The sequence below is a fragment of the Grammomys surdaster genome, unplaced genomic scaffold (genome assembly GCF_004785775.1).
Source record: "Grammomys surdaster isolate TR1022 unplaced genomic scaffold, NIH_TR_1.0 125950, whole genome shotgun sequence".
Classification (NCBI taxonomy): domain Eukaryota; kingdom Metazoa; phylum Chordata; class Mammalia; order Rodentia; family Muridae; genus Grammomys; species Grammomys surdaster.
In genome coordinates, this window is record NW_021620771.1 from 3,437,328 (window position 1) to 3,454,901 (window position 17,574).

The 17,574-nt window shown below is 55.6% G+C and overlaps 1 protein-coding gene across 1 annotated transcript in view; it reads left to right on the top strand.

Annotated features, from left to right (window-relative positions):
• The window catches only part of Plxnd1 (plexin D1), a 39,404-nt gene extending 22,523 nt beyond the window's left edge, over positions 1-16,881 (top strand). Inside the window, exons 10-36 of the mRNA XM_028753548.1 lie at positions 1,669-1,758; positions 1,915-2,008; positions 2,455-2,609; positions 3,112-3,263; positions 3,839-3,938; positions 4,021-4,160; positions 4,381-4,548; positions 4,630-4,720; positions 4,900-5,157; positions 5,251-5,400; positions 5,932-6,046; positions 7,662-7,769; positions 7,854-7,966; positions 8,544-8,648; positions 9,044-9,174; positions 9,387-9,585; positions 11,012-11,158; positions 11,289-11,445; positions 11,835-11,938; positions 12,017-12,080; positions 12,470-12,504; positions 12,696-12,800; positions 13,096-13,259; positions 14,079-14,226; positions 14,970-15,110; positions 15,606-15,680; positions 15,838-16,881. Of these exons, the coding sequence (XP_028609381.1) occupies positions 1,669-1,758; positions 1,915-2,008; positions 2,455-2,609; positions 3,112-3,263; positions 3,839-3,938; positions 4,021-4,160; positions 4,381-4,548; positions 4,630-4,720; positions 4,900-5,157; positions 5,251-5,400; positions 5,932-6,046; positions 7,662-7,769; positions 7,854-7,966; positions 8,544-8,648; positions 9,044-9,174; positions 9,387-9,585; positions 11,012-11,158; positions 11,289-11,445; positions 11,835-11,938; positions 12,017-12,080; positions 12,470-12,504; positions 12,696-12,800; positions 13,096-13,259; positions 14,079-14,226; positions 14,970-15,110; positions 15,606-15,680; positions 15,838-15,954 (3,426 nt within the window). The 3' untranslated portion in view covers positions 15,955-16,881. The remainder of the gene's footprint in view (positions 1-1,668; positions 1,759-1,914; positions 2,009-2,454; positions 2,610-3,111; positions 3,264-3,838; positions 3,939-4,020; positions 4,161-4,380; positions 4,549-4,629; positions 4,721-4,899; positions 5,158-5,250; positions 5,401-5,931; positions 6,047-7,661; positions 7,770-7,853; positions 7,967-8,543; positions 8,649-9,043; positions 9,175-9,386; positions 9,586-11,011; positions 11,159-11,288; positions 11,446-11,834; positions 11,939-12,016; positions 12,081-12,469; positions 12,505-12,695; positions 12,801-13,095; positions 13,260-14,078; positions 14,227-14,969; positions 15,111-15,605; positions 15,681-15,837) is intronic.
• The last annotated feature ends 693 nt before the right edge of the window (positions 16,882-17,574 follow it).

Sequence of the window (17,574 nt, forward strand, 5' to 3'; positions counted from 1 at the left end):
GGCCCGTGACGGTTGTCACACGTGGGGGCCACGTGCCAGGCATCTGGGATGTGTCAGGGAGCCTCTGTGGGGTAGGGGCTCTTGAGAGCCAGGGTGGAGCTGCCTTCCACCAAAAAGCCTACCCTGCCAAGGCCTGGTGGGTCACAGGAGCAGGGTGGGAAGGCTCTAGCCCTAATTTGGCCCTGCCTGATTCTCTCCAGCTGTGTGGCACTCTTGGCACATTCTCTGCTTTTACCAGACACAGAAATCCCCACCCTCCATGCTACCCCACCCCTAGTGCTGTCTACCTGCTCTCCTCACCCTGACCTGTGCTTCTAAATCACTAGCAGTCAGAACTGGGGCCTGGACACTGAGCAGTCCTGCTACCAACTGCTCTGCCATGTGCTCGGGGAGGGGACCCACCTCCAGCTCCACACACTGGGAACAGAGCCAGCATTTGGCCCTGTCAGCAGCATCTTTCCTGTGTTAGCTTCCGGCTAGGACCCCAGAAAGAAGAGGTTGACCTGCTTTCTTCTCAGGGTGTCACATCTGCCAACGGCAGAGCCATAAACAGGAAGTCCTGGCGCATGGCTGCTAGGGGCTCGGTCTGACACATGAAACCCAAGTTTATCACTCAGTAAATATTTATTGATATGACTCTTGAGGGAGCATGATGAGACTGAGGAATTAGACCTAGCTTAATGTGTTAGCATTTGTTGAGTACTTCCTGCAAGCACACATTAGACACCTGTGTATGTAAGCCTCTGAAACATAGGATGTTTGCTTTGCCTAGCAGACCTATTCACATACCTGCATGAGGCCACACAGTGAACAAGTAAAGGTGGGATTTAAAGCTAGGCCTATGTGAGGTTGAACCCAAGCTTTCTACCAACTTCTGCTGGTCTTAGGGGTATCTAAAGGGCCCACGGTCAGCTAGGACCTTCACCTAGGAGCCAAGAGCTAGGTGCAAGCAGACTAAGCCAGTGAACGGGACATTTGACCAACAGGGCAGGGCAGGCTTTGGGAGTAGAATAGGTCCCCCAGCTCAGCCCCTTACTGCTGGGGACTGGATCAAGTGTGGGGTATTCTGATCCAAGGGGGCCTTGGGGATCCAGGGGCTCTGCAGCTGGAATTCGGACACTGTGGTGATTCTCACCAGTGATAAAAAGGTGACCAGCCCAGGCAGAGGCCTGGCACGTGCCACATGGAGGTTGATGGGGTGCCTAGGGTTCACTCTGCAGGGCAGAGACCAGGGACTCAGTCCAAGGGCCAGGCAAAGTCTCCTGGATCTGGGGCATCAGGAACTGGTTTAGGCCACTGGTGGGTGGTGGGGAGGCTGTCAGAGGCCTCTCAGACGACAGCCATCATTCCAAACACAGAGGTAACCCAGGACCTCATGGCTCAGGTGCTGGGAACAGTCAGGACTTCCCATAGCACAACTGTGGACACAGGACAGCACGGTGAGCCTGAAGCAAGGCAACTCTGGGGTTAGCATCCATAAGATTCTTAGCCAGCTCCTACCTACGCTCCCAGGATCCCCAGTATCTGTGCAGTCCCTGACATGATGGCCAGGAAGGAGATTCTGGCAGCAAAAGCCTGGAGTCCCTAGCCCACTTGTCAGCGTAGAGGCTGCTGTGTTTTGATGGAGGTATAGGGAATAGGTTAAGGCTCCTCTGCTTGCGTCGGCAGGGTATCTCCCTCGAGTGCAGCTTCGGGCTGGAGGAGAACTTTGAAGCCATATGGGTGAATGACTCACTGGTCCGCTGCAACCAAGTGGTGGTAAGTGGTATGGCCCAGCAGGGCAAGAGAAACCCACTCTCTCCTCACCTTGCCTGTTTCTGCCTCTTGGTCCCCTCCCCCTGCTCTCATCCATCTTGGTGACACCCTTGCCCCCTCAAAAGACTGACCCCACCTTTGCTCTTCCTCATTTTGTAGCTGCACACAACCCAGAAGAGCCAGGTGTTTCCACTGAGCCTGAAGCTGAAGGGGCCACCAGACCGATTCCTTGACAGCCCTAACCCCATGACAGGTGAGTGTCCATCTATCCCACATGGCCAGTGGGAGGGGCCCAGCCTTTGGGGGCTCACTGGCAGCCACAGACAACATACCCCATAGGTGGCCAGTACTCACTGAGACACTCGGGCCAGCCCCTCTGCTGTGGCCAGCCTCATACCAATGACTGTTTTAACCTCTGAACCTCAGGTTCTTCTCTGAACCCTGTTGTCCCTAAGTCAAGTGAGGCCACAGGTCTTTACCACAAGACTGACCAAGACTCAGTGAGCCAATCCCTATAAATCTTGTCTATAAAATGGGGGAGTCAGTAATTCCTCCACATGGGGTCATGAGGAGAAGGAGTGTTGATGAGTCTGGGAGCTGGACACAGGGCAGCATAGGTAGGAGCTGACCAAGAACCTTATGGATGCTGACCTCGGAGTTGCCGTGCCTCAGGTTCACCGTGCTGTCCTGTGTCCACAGTTGTGGTCTACAATTGTGCTATGGGCAGCCCTGACTGTTCCCAGTGCCTGGGCCGTGAGGACCTGGGTCACCTCTGTGTTTGGAATGATGGCTGTCGTCTGAGAGGCCCCCTGCAGCCACTCCCTGGCACCTGCCCAGCCCCTGAAATCCGAGTGGTAAGCACATGACACACCAGGCACATACAGCATTCTCGGCTCATGGGTTACCTCCCAGGGCTAACGTCTTAATGGGGCACAGAGGTGGAGGTGGAGGAAGCTGGGCTTTGATCCAGTGATATTTCACAGTCACCCGGGAAACCTAACCTGGTGACAGTTGAGGATTTCAGCAGTTCAGCCGCCTGATTAGTTAGGGAAAAAAAAAAATCACAGGGAAGGATTTTGATTGGCTTAGCATGGGGCAAATGCCCATCCTTAGCCCAATCAGCTTCTGGCTTAGATACTGAGTTCTGTGGTCAGGCATGGCCACCAGGAGCCACATGGCATCAGCTTTGGGACCCATGCAGGCCAGCCACCAGTTACCCCAGACCTCAGAACACTCTGAGCCAACATGTCCTCTGCTAGGCAGAGGGTCTGTTTCCCCACCTCCTGTGGGCACATGTGACAGTGAGAGATACACCCAGGCCTCAGACATTCGCTTACTTTGGGTCCCCCCCGACAGATTGAGCCTCTGAGTGGCCCCTTGGACGGTGGGACCTTGCTGACCATCCGTGGCAGAAACCTGGGCCGTCGGCTCAGTGACGTGGCACGTGGTGTGTGGATTGGCAGTGTGGCCTGTGAACCCCTGGCTGACAGATACACAGTTTCAGAGGAGTGAGTGTCAGACATTGCCAACCTAATCCTTCCCCCCAAAGCCCTGTCCCCCACCTACCAGGGCACATTGCTGTGACTGGGCCTCCCCACTGTCTCTGCCTGGGCCACTCCTTTATCCTGCTAGCTCTTGGCTGCCTCCTCTGGGAAGCCCTCAGGGCTCTGCCTCCTGACACATAAGCCTAGCTTTGATGAGAACCATTTGCTACTAGTAAAGTTTGGGGGGCCCTGATGGGGTATAAAGGTCATGGTACAACAGCTCCCCTGACGGGATGTCTGCAAGAAGGTAATTAGCTGGGCTTCCTGTTGGAAGGCTCTGAGCCAGGCTTGCAGATAAGGGCTTCAGGTGGCCAGCCAGGCTAGGTGGGCAAACTGCCTGGTGATCAGAGACCACCTGAGCCAGTGATCTGGAAGAAACAGCAGAATGGCATGCCTCTCTTGGCCAAACCTACAGTGACCATCTTTGGAGAACATTGTTGGTTCAGCATTCTGGCCCCAGTGGGAATGGGAGGCAGAGGCCATGGCAGATACAGGCACTGGCTCACCTTCTGCCCATATGCCTGCCCGCCCACCCTCAGGATCGTGTGTGCCACAGGGCCCGCCCCAGGGGCCTTCTCAGACGTAGTAACGGTGAACGTCTCCAAGGAAGGCAGGTCTCGGGAACAGTTCTCCTATGTGGTAAGTAGACCAGCACCACTCACCGTCCGGCTCATTCCCCACAAGCCTGCGGCCAGAGCCTAATCCCTTTCCTTCTCCCCAGCTGCCCATGGTCCACTCACTGGAGCCTTCCATGGGCCCGAAGGCAGGGGGCACAAGGATCACCATTCACGGCAGTGACCTCAACGTGGGCTCCATGCTCCAGGTCCTGGTGAATGACACAGACCCCTGCACTGACCTTGCGTAAGCCGCACCCGTAGCCCGGCAGTTGAGCATGCTCTGTCCCGCCTTGGCTTGGGGTGGATCTGGGGAGGAAGGAGCTGGGCATAACCCAAGCCAGCGCGTAGCAGTGGGAAGGAGAGATCGTACAGAATCGGAGAACACAAGGCTGAGGCACCTGTGGTGGGTGAACAACGGGGAAGGGCCACACACATGTCACCTGCTCGTCACCTCCTCCCCCCAGGCGCACGGCCACCAGCATCACCTGCACTGTGCCAGGGGGCACCCTGCCCTCCCCAGTGCCCGTGTGTGTGCGCTTCGAGAGCAGGGGCTGCGTGCGTGGAAACCTCACCTTCTGGTACATGCGGAACCCAGTCATCACTGCCATCAGCCCAGGCCGCAGCCCCGTCAGGTGAGATCCAGAGCCACCCCTGCCCACTCTGTTTCACTGTCCAGGCTGCAGGGAGCCTGACAGGTCTTGTTGTTCCCTCAGTGGCGGCAGGACCATCACTGTGGCTGGCGAACGTTTCCACATGGTGCAGAACGTATCAATGGCTGTACACCACATTGGCCGGGAGCCCACGGTAAGGGGACGGGCTAAGTGGGGGTGAGGAGGGGCTTTGGAGGTGAGATGGTCCTGTCAGGGCCAGGATCCTGAAGTTTTTGCCTGTCTGCTTCACTTGCCTTCTCCATCTCTCTCTCTCCTTTACCCTCTCCCTTCACTTCTCCACTCCCATGGCTTCATCATACCCCGTCCTTGCAGTTCTGCAAGGTTCTCAACTCCACGCTCATCACCTGCCCATCTCCTGGAGCCCTGAGCAACGCTTCAGCGCCTGTAGACTTCTTCATCAATGGCCGGGCGTATGCAGATGAGGCGGCCGAGGAGCTGCTGGACCCTGCAGAGGCACAGCGGGGCAGCCGGTTCCGCCTAGACTACCTCCCCAACCCACAGTTCTCCACAGCCAAGAGGGAAAAGTGGATCAAACATCACCCAGGAGAGCCGCTCACCCTCGTCATCCACGTGAGCACCTGACTGGGAGGACGGGTAGTGGGAGGAGGGGGCAGCTGACCTGGGAACCCCAACCCTATCCCAGCATCTCATGTCCACCCACAGAAGGAGCAGGACAGCCTGGGGCTCGAGAGCCATGAGTACCACATCAAGATTGGCCAGGTGTCCTGTGACATCCAGATCATCTCAGACAGGGTCATCCACTGCTCAGTCAATGAGTCGCTGGGCACAGCTGAAGGACAGCTGCCCATCACAGTGAGTGGGTGGGGCCCTGGGGGTGGACCCGGCTTCTGGGTACAGAAACCGCTGAGTGTTTCATTATTCGATAACTCTGGCCAGCAAAGTAGAGCGTTACATCCTTGACAGATGGAGAAACTGAAGCCCACCCAAATCATTGATTAGTGCCAGAAGCTATTAAGCAGTTGGCTTCCATGTGTTTTGGTGTCCCACCTATAGTGTGGCCCGCTAGTCATTGTGAAGAAAAGGCAGCCCAGAGGGTGGGGTCTTTCTGTACAACCTCTGCTTTATACCTCCTGCTGAGTCACCCTTCACCTGCTCCAGGACAGCATCTCTGAAACCCCTCCTAGGCTGTCATTACCACAGCCCTGTACTAAGTTGGCCTCTGCGCCAAACTCTGGATCACAGTCTGTCTGCCACTGCCTCGTTGACCGGGAGTCACTGTGGTCATCTGTTGTCTGTGAGGCTCAGAGCACACACCAGTGAGAAGAGCGGAGGCATATAGCTCTAGCAAAGCCTGATGTGCCGCCCCACACCCACTGTGCACAGATCCAGGTGGGGAACTTCAACCAGACCATCGCCACTCTGCAACTGGGAGGCAGCGAGACGGCCATTGTGGTGTCCATCGTCATTTGCAGTGTCCTGTTGCTGCTGTCTGTGGTTGGTAGGTAGCCTGAACTTGGAAGAGTTGGGAGACCATATCAGAATCCCTTTGTGAGTGGCAGTGGGTAAGGGGTGGGCACCCTGGGGTGGGTAAGGGGTGGGCACCCTGGGGTGGGACAGGTAGGAGGTGGCAGATATTGATAGGATCTTCTATGCTCAGGCCATTGGCTTTGGATGAAAGGCAGAGGAATTTGGGGGCTACTGAAGAAGTGTGTCCAGGGAAAATGACCCTGTGTGTTTAATGTATTCAGTGTGGCATAAAGAACAGAGCTCCCCTACAGTGCTGGGGGGACAAAGGTACCCTTGCCTCGGGAAATGGCCTGTCAGTTCCTAAAAGTCCTTAGGTTAGGTGTAGATGGCTCAGTAAATCTACACCTGGGTATCTACTCAAGAGAAGGAAAACATGTCCACATAAAATCTCGCACAGAGGTTTGTAGCAATATCAGCTACCATAACCAAGAGGTCACAACAGCCCAATGGCTATCAAAGGATAAGTGGATAATTAGGGTGTGGTATAGCCATACAATGTTGTTTTCAGTCATAGAAAAGAATGAATTGCCAGAACATCCCACAATCTAGATGGGCTTTGAAAACAGGGGACATGAAAGAGATAGACACAAAAGGATGCCCAACTGTTCTATTTGAAGTTTACAGAATAGGCAAATCCATAGAGACAAACCGATTGATTAATCTGGGCGAGGGAGGGAATGGGAACAGCTACCTACCGGGTAAGGATCTCCCTTGGACAGTAAGAACAGTCTAAAGTTCTGTGATGCTGATGGCCACATGGTATGTGAGTGAACTCAGACACATGGCCTGGAAATGGATGGATTCTACAGTGTGTGCATTTGGAGACCAGAGGTGTCGCACCTCAGTGTCTGTCATCTGTTTTTTGAGACAGGATCTTGCCGATTTTACCTAGGCTTGCCGGACAGCGAGCTCCAGGCATTTACCTTTCCATCTTCCCATCACTCAGATTACAGGCTCATGCCACCATGCCCTGGCATGAGCATGTTCTTACAAGTCCTGGGGATCCCCAGGTCCTCACATGTACACGAGTGCTTTATCAAGCAAGCCAGCTCCCCTGCTCTCACATCTTGTTTTAATTTAAATTACTATGTTCAATATAAAAAAGCTATGAGAGAAAACAGGAGGAAGAGGAACACCCTGGATATTTTGTTCCTAAAAATACTATTACACATATATATGATATCTTACACACACGTGCACATACATACCAATGGATATTACCTCCCTCCCAAGAAAGGCAGGTTCTGTATACTGCTTTGAAAAAGTTTAACTCACAAGTACATCAGGGCAGAAGAAGCAAATTGCCCATAATTCTCCCCAGAGAAAGCCCCCAATGAGTGCTGTTTGACACATTTCTCTTTCTAAGAGACATCAAGAGATGTCCTGCTGGCTGGTACCCAAGCCCTGTGTTGTCAGGGAGGGACAGACAGCAGAAAGGCGAAGGACACCTGTTTGCCTCCTGCCCAGAGGCACTGAGGACAATGGGTAGAGCCTGTCCCTCCAGGCCTGTAAACTGCATACAGCAGGTCCCCACTGATGCCTTCTCATGAGTCCTGGGGACCTGAGCCGCCCTCTGCTGTCCACAGCTCTGTTCGTCTTCTGCACCAAGAGCCGCCGTGCCGAGCGCTACTGGCAGAAGACCCTGCTGCAGATGGAAGAGATGGAGTCTCAGATCCGAGAGGAGATCCGCAAAGGTAAATGTGCGGGGTGGGGGGGGGGAGCAGGGGCGCTGCACATGGCTGGGCAGGATCGCTCACAGTCGCTGGTCTGTCCCACAGGCTTTGCGGAGCTGCAGACAGACATGACGGACCTCACCAAAGAGCTGAACCGCAGCCAGGGCATCCCCTTCTTAGAGTACAAGCACTTTGTGACTCGGACCTTCTTCCCCAAGGTACACACCCTCCCACCCTCCCGTCACCACGGGGGAGTTGGATCAAAGCACCTTTCGGGAGCCTGTTCTCCTGGCCACACCAATCCTGGTTCCCTTTCTACCCCATTTTCTTTCTCTGCTTATTTTATGCTCAGCTTTCTGTATGGAAAGCTGCTGTTCTGGCCTCCGTGTTGACCTGCATCTCCCCTCACTGAGGGAGCTGAACAGAGAGGCAAGGACTCTCCAGGCCCCTACCAGACTTCGTGGTCTCTACATTCCCTTTTCCTCTTGGTGGTTCAGGATCTGTGGGCTGACTGTCCCCTGTGCAATAGCCCAAGGAAACACACGGCTCTACCACTTTAAAAGCTCCCCCACCCCAGCTTTTCCGAACCTCAGAATATAGCAGCTTGCCTGCCACATGTTCAGTGGCCCTTGTTCACCCGAGCCTCCGGTCCCTTTCTGGGCTACAACATGGTCTGTGCAACTCTAGGGAACCCTGGATCCGCGGCCACCATGTGGCCCTGCTACACTCCTCCACGTGCGGTGACTCCAGCTGCCAGGCAGTCTGTAGTGCTAAAGCAGTGGTTTCTCTCCACAGTGCTCTTCCCTCTATGAGGAGCGGTATGTGCTGCCCTCGAAGACCCTCAACTCCCAAGGCGGCTCCCCGCCACAGGAGACCCACCCACTGCTGGGAGAGTGGAACGTGAGTATGCTGGCCCCAAGGGCCTCCACACACCCTATGATCTGAATCATTAGAAGGTAGTTAGCCTTCCCTTCTAGGAGGCATTCACTCAGCCATTCAGGGTGCTGCCCTCCGCCCCCACCCCCAGACCAGGCAGAGGGCACAGGCACGTGATCCCATGCCACCCGCTAGTTACAAATAGAAAGTGGTGCAGAGCTGGTGTGGAGATTCCCGGCCGCTGTCCTTGTGGCCGTCTGTCACCCTGCTGCTCCGCCAGCTCTCTAGCAGGAGAGGTTAAGGGGCAAGCATTGTGGCAGGTAGTGAATGCCGTATTCCAGGAGGCATCTACACAGCGGGCACGGGCACTGGGGCCTGCTGGGACACAAACCATCGCGTGTTTCCTTCCTCTGCCACAGATCCCTGAACACTGTCGGCCCAGTATGGAGGAGGGGATCAGCCTGTTCTCCTCGCTGCTCAACAACAAGCACTTCCTTATCGTCTTCGTTCATGCCTTGGAGCAGCAGAAGGACTTCGCTGTGCGTGACAGGTCAGGCAGAAAGAGACGCTGGGATACAGGGGTCCCCAGCTATCACCCACTGAAAGTCAAACTGCAGGCTCTGGGACCCCCCCCCCCCCCGGCATTCCTCATTGCCCCACATAGACTCCCAATGCGGACAGAGGCGTCTGTAGGAGCCGCCACAGAAGGCCACTCTGGGCCAGCAGGGAGGCGGCTCAGCCTTACTGACTCTGTGCCTGCAGGTGCAGCCTGGCATCCCTGCTGACCATCGCACTGCACAGCAAGCTGGAGTACTACACCAGCATCATGAAGGAGCTCCTGGTGGACCTTATCGACGCCTCGGCAGCCAAGAACCCCAAGCTCATGTTGAGGCGCACGGAGTCTGTGGTAGAGAAGATGCTCACCAATTGGATGTCCATCTGCATGTATGGCTGCTTGAGGGTGAGGCCCCTCTCCGCCCAGAAGCCCCACCCCTACTGGAAAACCTAATTTCATTAAGGCCTGCGCTTTACGGAGGGGTTGCGTCTTGCCAATGGGACCCCTATGGACAGGTGGGAAAACTGAAGCATGGAGATCCAGCTGGCTGGCTGTGGGGGCGCACAGCATTCCCAGGGCAGACTGGAGGCTGGCTGGGTCTTGTCCTGTAGCCTTAGTCCTCAAGCCCTCTGGGTCCCTGCAGTCCTGAGCTTTCCTATCCTAGCAAAACTTCAGTAGAACAGAGCTTGGCCCAGTCTGGCTGATGGTTGGTTGGAAAAAGCCAAGAGGTTTCCTGGAGCAGGTGACTCACCCTGAGCCCCAAGGGAGCGGTGGGAAGGAGACAAGGGTTCAGGGCCAACAGTGCAGTCCAGATGTAGGGTACATTGTGGGCAAAAATCAGGACGAGGAGACATCACAGAGTTTTCAGAAGCTGGAGCCTTTCTCTGGAGTTAGGCCAGTCAGAACATTATGAAACACAACTCAAGGGCCTGCCCCATAGTGACAGAGGGTCCAGTGGTCACCTAGGAATCCTCCAAGAAAGGCAGAGGCCTGGAATAGGACCCAGAACCAGACCCCTAATTGTTCTCAGTTTGTGACTGGTCTTGGCTGTAACCTGGCTGTGTGGTTCTGGGCAACTTACTACCCTCTCTGGTCCTTAGTTTCATTTTGTCAAATGAGGGACAATCAGAGAGTAGAAAAGAAATGGGGATCCTAGGAGAGAAGCCATGTTCTGAGCTACCAGGGTTTCTCAGCCACTGTGGTTGACCTCAGCCTGGCTTTCCCCTGCCAGACAGTGGGGTGCTGGTGACTCCAGGCCAGACCACTCTAACAGGAAGCAGGGCGAGCAGCGGTACTGCTGCCAAAGCAGCCTGGTGTTATTACAAACTTAGTTTTTCCTCCACACCTATTCGCCATGGGTCGTTCCGTGCCCCCATCCACAGAACAGCTGGGCACTACCCTAGAGTGGTGGGGAGGGCTAGCACGGGGCTGCAGCGACGGCAGTGGCCATGGTAGGAGGTAGGACGTCAAGCCTGGTTGGACCGACACTCCCTAGAGCCATCCATCTTGGGTTTCCTGGAGGCTTCTTCCTGGCCCTGCTTCCAGTCAGCTATATCTGGGCAGGCTCCAACTGTGTGGAAAAGCTCCATCTCAGGCACAGGAGTCCATGGGTCAAGTCCCATGTTACTTGTTCCTTGTGTGCATTGCTGTGCAGGGTGCTTGCCCTCTCTCTGCTTCGGTGACAAGGGCCTGGAGTGGGTGTGGGTGTCAGCATCTGTAGGAGGGAGCATGGCGGACACCAGCAGGCCAGCGCTTGGAGGCTGGAACACGGGGGAGAGTAATAAGATGAGGTCCTGACCCCTGACCCCTGACCCCTGACTCCTGCTCACAGGAAACGGTAGGTGAGCCGTTCTTCCTGCTGCTGTGCGCCATCAAGCAGCAGATCAACAAAGGTTCCATCGATGCCATCACAGGCAAAGCCCGCTACACACTTAATGAGGAGTGGCTGCTGAGGGAGAACATTGAGGCCAAGCCCCGGGTGAGCCAGGGGCAGGGCGCTGGTCCGTGGCGGGTGGGTGCTCTTAGCTGGGCCATCCTGAGCTGCCCCAGCTGGACCACCAGGCATCATGGTGACAGTGGCCCTCACTGACACCCCATCTCTTGCGCAGAACCTGAACGTGTCCTTCCAGGGCTGTGGTATGGACTCCCTGAGCGTGCGGGCCATGGACACCGACACCCTGACGCAGGTGAAGGAGAAGATCCTGGAAGCCTTCTGCAAGAATGTACCCTACTCACAGTGGCCGCGGGCGGAGGACGTGGACCTCGGTGGGCAAGGGCGGGCACCATGCCCGGCAGCTGGCTGCTGCAGCCTCTTTCCCTGTGTTAGTCAAGGCCCCGGGGTTCCCCATGAGGAAGAAACCCTTGTTCTGCAGCTGTGGGCAACAGCAAAAAGCGATCAAAGAGGACTTGGGGGTTGGGTTTTGAAGGATGCGTAGGAGTCATGGTCAGACCGTTTACCAGAAACTGTTCCTAAAGTTCACCCTGAACCAGGCCCTGCCCTGTACTCTGGACTGTTGGGTTGAACAGCCAGGCTCCCAGAGGGCTGTGGCTTGCTTCTGATTCTAGGAGAATGGGAAATTTCTTTTGCTGTGGCCCAGAATGGCTGCCCCTGGGGCCACCTCTTCCATAGTCCTGATGCCCTTTTTCTCCTCCAGAATGGTTTGCCTCAAGCACCCAGAGCTACGTCCTCCGGGACCTGGATGACACGTCAGTGGTGGAGGATGGCCGTAAGAAACTGAACACGCTGGCCCACTACAAGGTGCCTAACCTGACCCAGCCACCCTACCTCTTTTCCTCTAACCTCAGACCTCTAACGTCATCACCTTTCCTCTGTCAGATCCCTGAGGGAGCCTCCCTAGCCATGAGCCTCACAGACAAGAAGGACAATACCCTGGGCCGAGGTATGGCTTGTACTAGGGAGATGATCCCGGCGTGGCCTGAGGGAGCGCCCTTCTTGGGCCCTTTCTGAGCTATGCTGGGGGCAACTGAGGTTTGGGGGGGGCTCACCTCCATGCTGCTCGAGCAAAGATGATTGCTTTCTGCAACTACAGCAAGGCCGAGGGAGGGCATATGCCCTTCCAGGAGGCCTGGGCCATGGCCACACCTCCGCCTCCGACTCTACACCATATCCTTACAGACCCTAGGCCCAGATCCATGGGGGTCCCAGGGTCCATCCTGCAGTAGAAAGCCAGGTCTTGGATCTTCCCCAAGTCTTCCCCCTTCAACACCCCCCCCTCGGGTTACCTTCCCCACCCCCCACATTTGTTTATCCTGTGTTTCCCTTTTGCAGTGAAAGACTTGGACACAGAAAAGTATTTCCATTTGGTGAGTGCCCAGCCTCGGGCTCTGGGGAGCAGGCTTTGCTAGGCGGGGCTTTGGCTTTCTGCCTCCATGAGCCTCCAGGAAAGTACTCCTAGGCCCTGGGAAAAGCCAGAGTGGGTGAGGGAGTGGGTGGGCCTGGTGCCGAGTAGCACAGGGCAACTTCCACGGAAGGACCAACCGTGCCCACCTTGTAGGTGCTGCCCACGGATGAACTGGTAGAACCTAAGAAATCTCACCGGCAGAGCCACCGCAAGAAGGTGTTGCCAGAGATCTATCTGACCCGTCTGCTGTCCACCAAGGTGGGCCCAGCCTCCATGGCCACCCTGTAGGGGCTTAAAGGGGGCCCTGTGCTCCAAGGAGAAGTCTGTGTATTCTTCCCACCATCCAGTAGGCAGCAGAGGACCCAGGGGTGCTTCCATGGCCTCACGTCACAAGACTCAGACCTATACCGGGAGGCCACATTCTGAGCCCTACCTCCCTGCTACCCAAATCCTTCTCACTCCCCAAGAAAGCATCACTGACACAACTCAGTCAAGAATCTTGAGGCTCACAGATGTCCTGAGGCCGGGCTAATGGCTCACATCTTCCCTGCAGGGCACGCTGCAGAAGTTCCTGGATGACCTGTTTAAGGCTATCCTGAGTATCCGAGAGGACAAGCCCCCGCTGGCTGTCAAGTATTTCTTTGACTTCCTAGAGGAACAGGCGGAGAAGAGAGGCATCTCTGACCCTGACACCCTGCACATCTGGAAGACCAACAGGTGGTATCTGGGTCAGGGAGGCACCAGGGGTTTAGGGTACCAGTGGTATGATGGCATCGGGACAGCCAAGGCACCAGGGCAGATGAGGGCATCACTTAGCCAAGGCAGAGCCTGGCCTGAATGCTTCCTGTCAGCTCCTACTTGGCCATTTCCCCACTGTGTGGTCTCCGGTGAGAGATTAGCTCTCGGTGCTGCAGTTTCTCCTCTGTGAAACAGAAAGCATTGTATAAGCTTGCCTTTGCTCTCCCTCGTGCCCCATCATACAGAGAAATGAAGGCCCCTAGTGCAGCAGTCATCCAGGCCCAAGGGCACACACTGGGAAGTGGCAGTGCACATTGGCGGTGACTCCCATGCCTAGTTTGTAGCTTCCTTTGAGGCCCATCTTAGTTTTCTGGGGTCACATACTACCCCACCAAGAAGGTCCCAGAACTCAGCCTGGCCCTCAGAGAAACGCCTGTGCAAATTCAGTTGCAGAGTCTCTCTGCTCAGGGTGGGGGAGGGGGAGCAGGCACCCCAGGCTCTGCAAGGCTGAGCAGAGGGTTGTCGCCAACCCTCTCTGGCCTCCTGAGGACAGTCAGCCTTCTTCGTGCAAGGCTGAGTGGGGGAGGAGCGTGGATGCAGGCAGCAGGGTGGGGGCTTCTAATGAGAACCAGGAGTCTAGCGTGCGAAGAGGAGGAAGGCACTCTGGGGTGAGGGTTGGCCCCTAGCTGGCAGGGGAAGGACGACATACCCAGAGGCTGCAGGGGCTATGAGGATCAGCAGTGTCTACTTCCCCAGCCCTCCACTGAGCTCCAAACCCCACTGTCCCTGCCCCCACAGCCTTCCCCTGCGCTTCTGGGTGAACATCTTAAAGAATCCCCAGTTTGTCTTCGACATAGAGAAGACAGATCACATTGATGCCTGCCTGTCTGTCATCGCTCAGGCCTTCATCGATGCCTGCTCCATCTCTGACCTGCAGCTGGGCAAGGTTAGCTATTCTAGCTCCTCCTAAGTGGGAGGGGGGTTGTGTGGTGCCTGAACTCTGCAAGAGTCATTCAAGATGGGCAGAGAGCAGATGGCAGGCCAGAGGGAGCTTTGCAGGCACCTGCCAAGGGCAGAGGACATGCTGGTTCAGTGGCTAGAAGCCATAAAGGCCTTCTGAGAAGAGAGGTGACCTAGGTATCCCAGAACTCCGAGGCCATGAGCACCCACGGGATCACAGAGCTGAGCTGGCTCTGTGAGGGCAGGGCTCAGGAGTCTCAGCCCCCAAGGGAAGTGAAATGTCACCACTTCACACATGCATTCCCGTGACAACACAGAGCTGCCAGCATGCGTCTTAGCACATGGTGCTTTTGGGGTATTGGAAGTGCAGGGTGGGAACCATTCCCAACCATCTCAGCCACCAGATCCTATCACCCTAATAAGGGAGTAAACAAGACAGGCTTCGGGCTGCGTGCAGTGGAGGACTGCTGGCACCCGGCCTAGGAGCTCTTGCCATCAAATCAAAGTCCCCATGTGGGTCACCATCCTGACAGCTCCAGCATGGTGGGACAGGGCCTCCATGCAAGAGGGAGGGAAGGATGGCCAGAAGAGACCAAGAGACCCCGGACCAGAGTCTGACTGAATGGGGGTTGTTTAGCCATGGCTGAGGATCCACCAGGGCCCTCTAGGTGGCAGAGGGGACAAGTCCCATCTTTCAGCCACCCAAACTTCCGGGGTCTCCCTACCCAGGACTCACCCACCAACAAGCTTCTATACGCGAAGGAGATTCCCGAGTACCGGAAGATAGTACAACGCTATTACAAACAGATCCAGGACATGACGCCACTCAGCGAGCAGGAAATGAACGCACACCTGGCCGAGGAGTCTCGGGTAGGCGGCCTTTGGGGCCTAGGCCAGGAGATAGTAGTGATATCCTTGGCCTTGAGGGGTAGTCAAAACCAGTACCATTAGGATGCAGCGGAGGACAGCAGGAATTTTTGGAGCGGTCTCCGTTTCCTACCTTTGCCTGCACCTTCATTACAATGTATGTTCTAAAGTCCAAGGATGACGTGGGGTGTGCTCCATGAGACTTGGAATCCTGGGTCCAGGAAGCCAGTGTGGCCCTGTGTTGGAGGGGCCTAAGTGTATTCTATCAACAGGGCTGGGTCCTCATCTATAGGGGTAAACGTCCCCTTTTGCTGGTTGGTGGTGGCACACACCTTTAATCCCAGCACTTGGAAAGTAGAAGCAGGTGGATCTCTGAGTCTGGGGGTAGCCTGGTCTACAGAGCAAGTTTCAGGATGGCCATGGCTATGCAGAGAAACCCTGCCTCAAACAGACAACAGACAAAAACACCTCCCCCTTCTTCTTGTACCACTTTTATAGAAATACCAGAATGAGTTCAACACAAACGTGGCCATGGCTGAGATCTATAAATACGCTAAGAGGTATCGCCCACAGGTGAGTTCCCCCTCCCAACATTTGCCCAATTCAGCCCGTAAAAATGAACTTCCCGCTTTAGATTTGTCTGGGGTGTTGTCACTTGGATGATGTCGCTGGCGGGTGGCCTCCCAGGATCTCAGCCACGGCACACCTGACTCACTGCAATTCCCCTCAGATCATGGCTGCCCTGGAGGCCAACCCCACTGCCCGCAGGACCCAGCTACAGCACAAGTTTGAACAGGTGGTGGCTCTGATGGAAAACAATATCTATGAGTGTTACAGCGAGGCCTGATGCAGAGGAGTGACCAGGAGCTACTGCCAGGGAGACGGCGCGCAGGCCGCTTAGGCCTCCACTTGGTTTCTTCCCCACACCTCTCATTTGGGCTGGGAACTGACAAAAGAGGAGCCTGCTTGGCTAGGAGGGGGGACGCTGCCCTCTTACTGCCCGGCTGCAGAGCTCTCAGCCGTGTGCCCTGCCACCTGCCCAAGACCCGGCTCTGGGACGAAGCCCTTTAATATCGATCGCTACCAGTCCCTGATAAGACTTTCCCTGCCAACCAGGACCGCCTGGACCGTGCCTGCCTGCTCACTGTTCCAGGCTGCTCAGCACACATTGGGAGAGGTGGCCATTTCCCAGAACACTACCTACCTCATCCACCTGGCAGAGGGGACTTCTGCTTCAGCCACCAAGCAATTGTCTATGTCCCTCATCCAGAGGGGGCCCTGGCCACCAACAGTTCCAAGCAGGGTCAGCTGTTAGCTGGCCCGGCAGCCAGCGGCAGCATGGGCAGTGCCCATTGCCCACAGAATGGTGGAAAGAGGGGGACAGGCTGGGGGTTCCTGGTCCCCAGGAAAGGGAGGAAGGTGAGGATGCTGGGCTATAGCTGGACTACTCAGTCTTCCTGGAAGTGTTTCTAAAGAGCACCACTTTTTGTTTTTTGTTTTTTAAGAAAAAAATCTTTTATATATTAAAAAAAAAAAACTTATGCACCAACTGTGAATAGCTGCCGCTTGTGCAGATCCCCAGGGGCTCCCGGTGACACACTGGAAATGACTGTTCCAGGGGACAGAAAATACTCATCTGTCCCCAGCACAGTCCCCCCCCCCAACCCCCCAATAGCTGCTGGGACTGGCTCACAGCCCAAGGGGGCTTGGCTGAAGGGGAAGGCTGGGACTCTCTGGAACATTCTTTATAATAAAAGCCTGCCGGGAAAACCTACTATGGGCTTCAGCCTTTGTCCTGAGATGGCTGGCGAGGGGAAATGGGGCTGTCTTCATCCGGTCTGTGGTGGAGAGGAAGTGCAGAGCCTGACCTCACACCCTGCCTCAGACATGGCCTAAGGGAAGACCACTCCCTTATGCCTGCCAGGAGTTTGCCGCTGCACCCTGTGGACACACAGATTCATGGACAGCCCTGATACCTAGGAGGATGTCAGTACCTCATGTACTTTCCAAGTGGGTGCCCCTCACGTTTGGTTTGTGCTATACGGAGCATGGAACCAGAGCCCTGTGCTGTCTTGAGCATACGTGCTCCACTGAGCTGCACCCAGCCTCCACATCCTGGTCTTCATTCAAACCTAAGAGAGGCAGACATTTTGTCCTCATTTTACAGATGTAAAAAACAGTGTCAAGGGTACTGAAGGGTTTCAAGAGGTCACACATCCAAGAAGCTGTCTGGGGACCAGACAGCTGGGTCCCCCAAGCTCCTCCAGGCAAGTCTCTACCTCCAAAATGGAAGGAGTTCCAAACTGTCCATACACCCCCAAATCTTTCATCTAAACTTAGGACATCCACCCGATATTTCAGACAAGGACACTCAGTTTCTCCGAGCCCAGCTATGGCCTGCACACTTCTCAGCAGAGTCAGCACCTGACCACAGCACATCTGACCTGGGGTGACACCCACTGTTCCT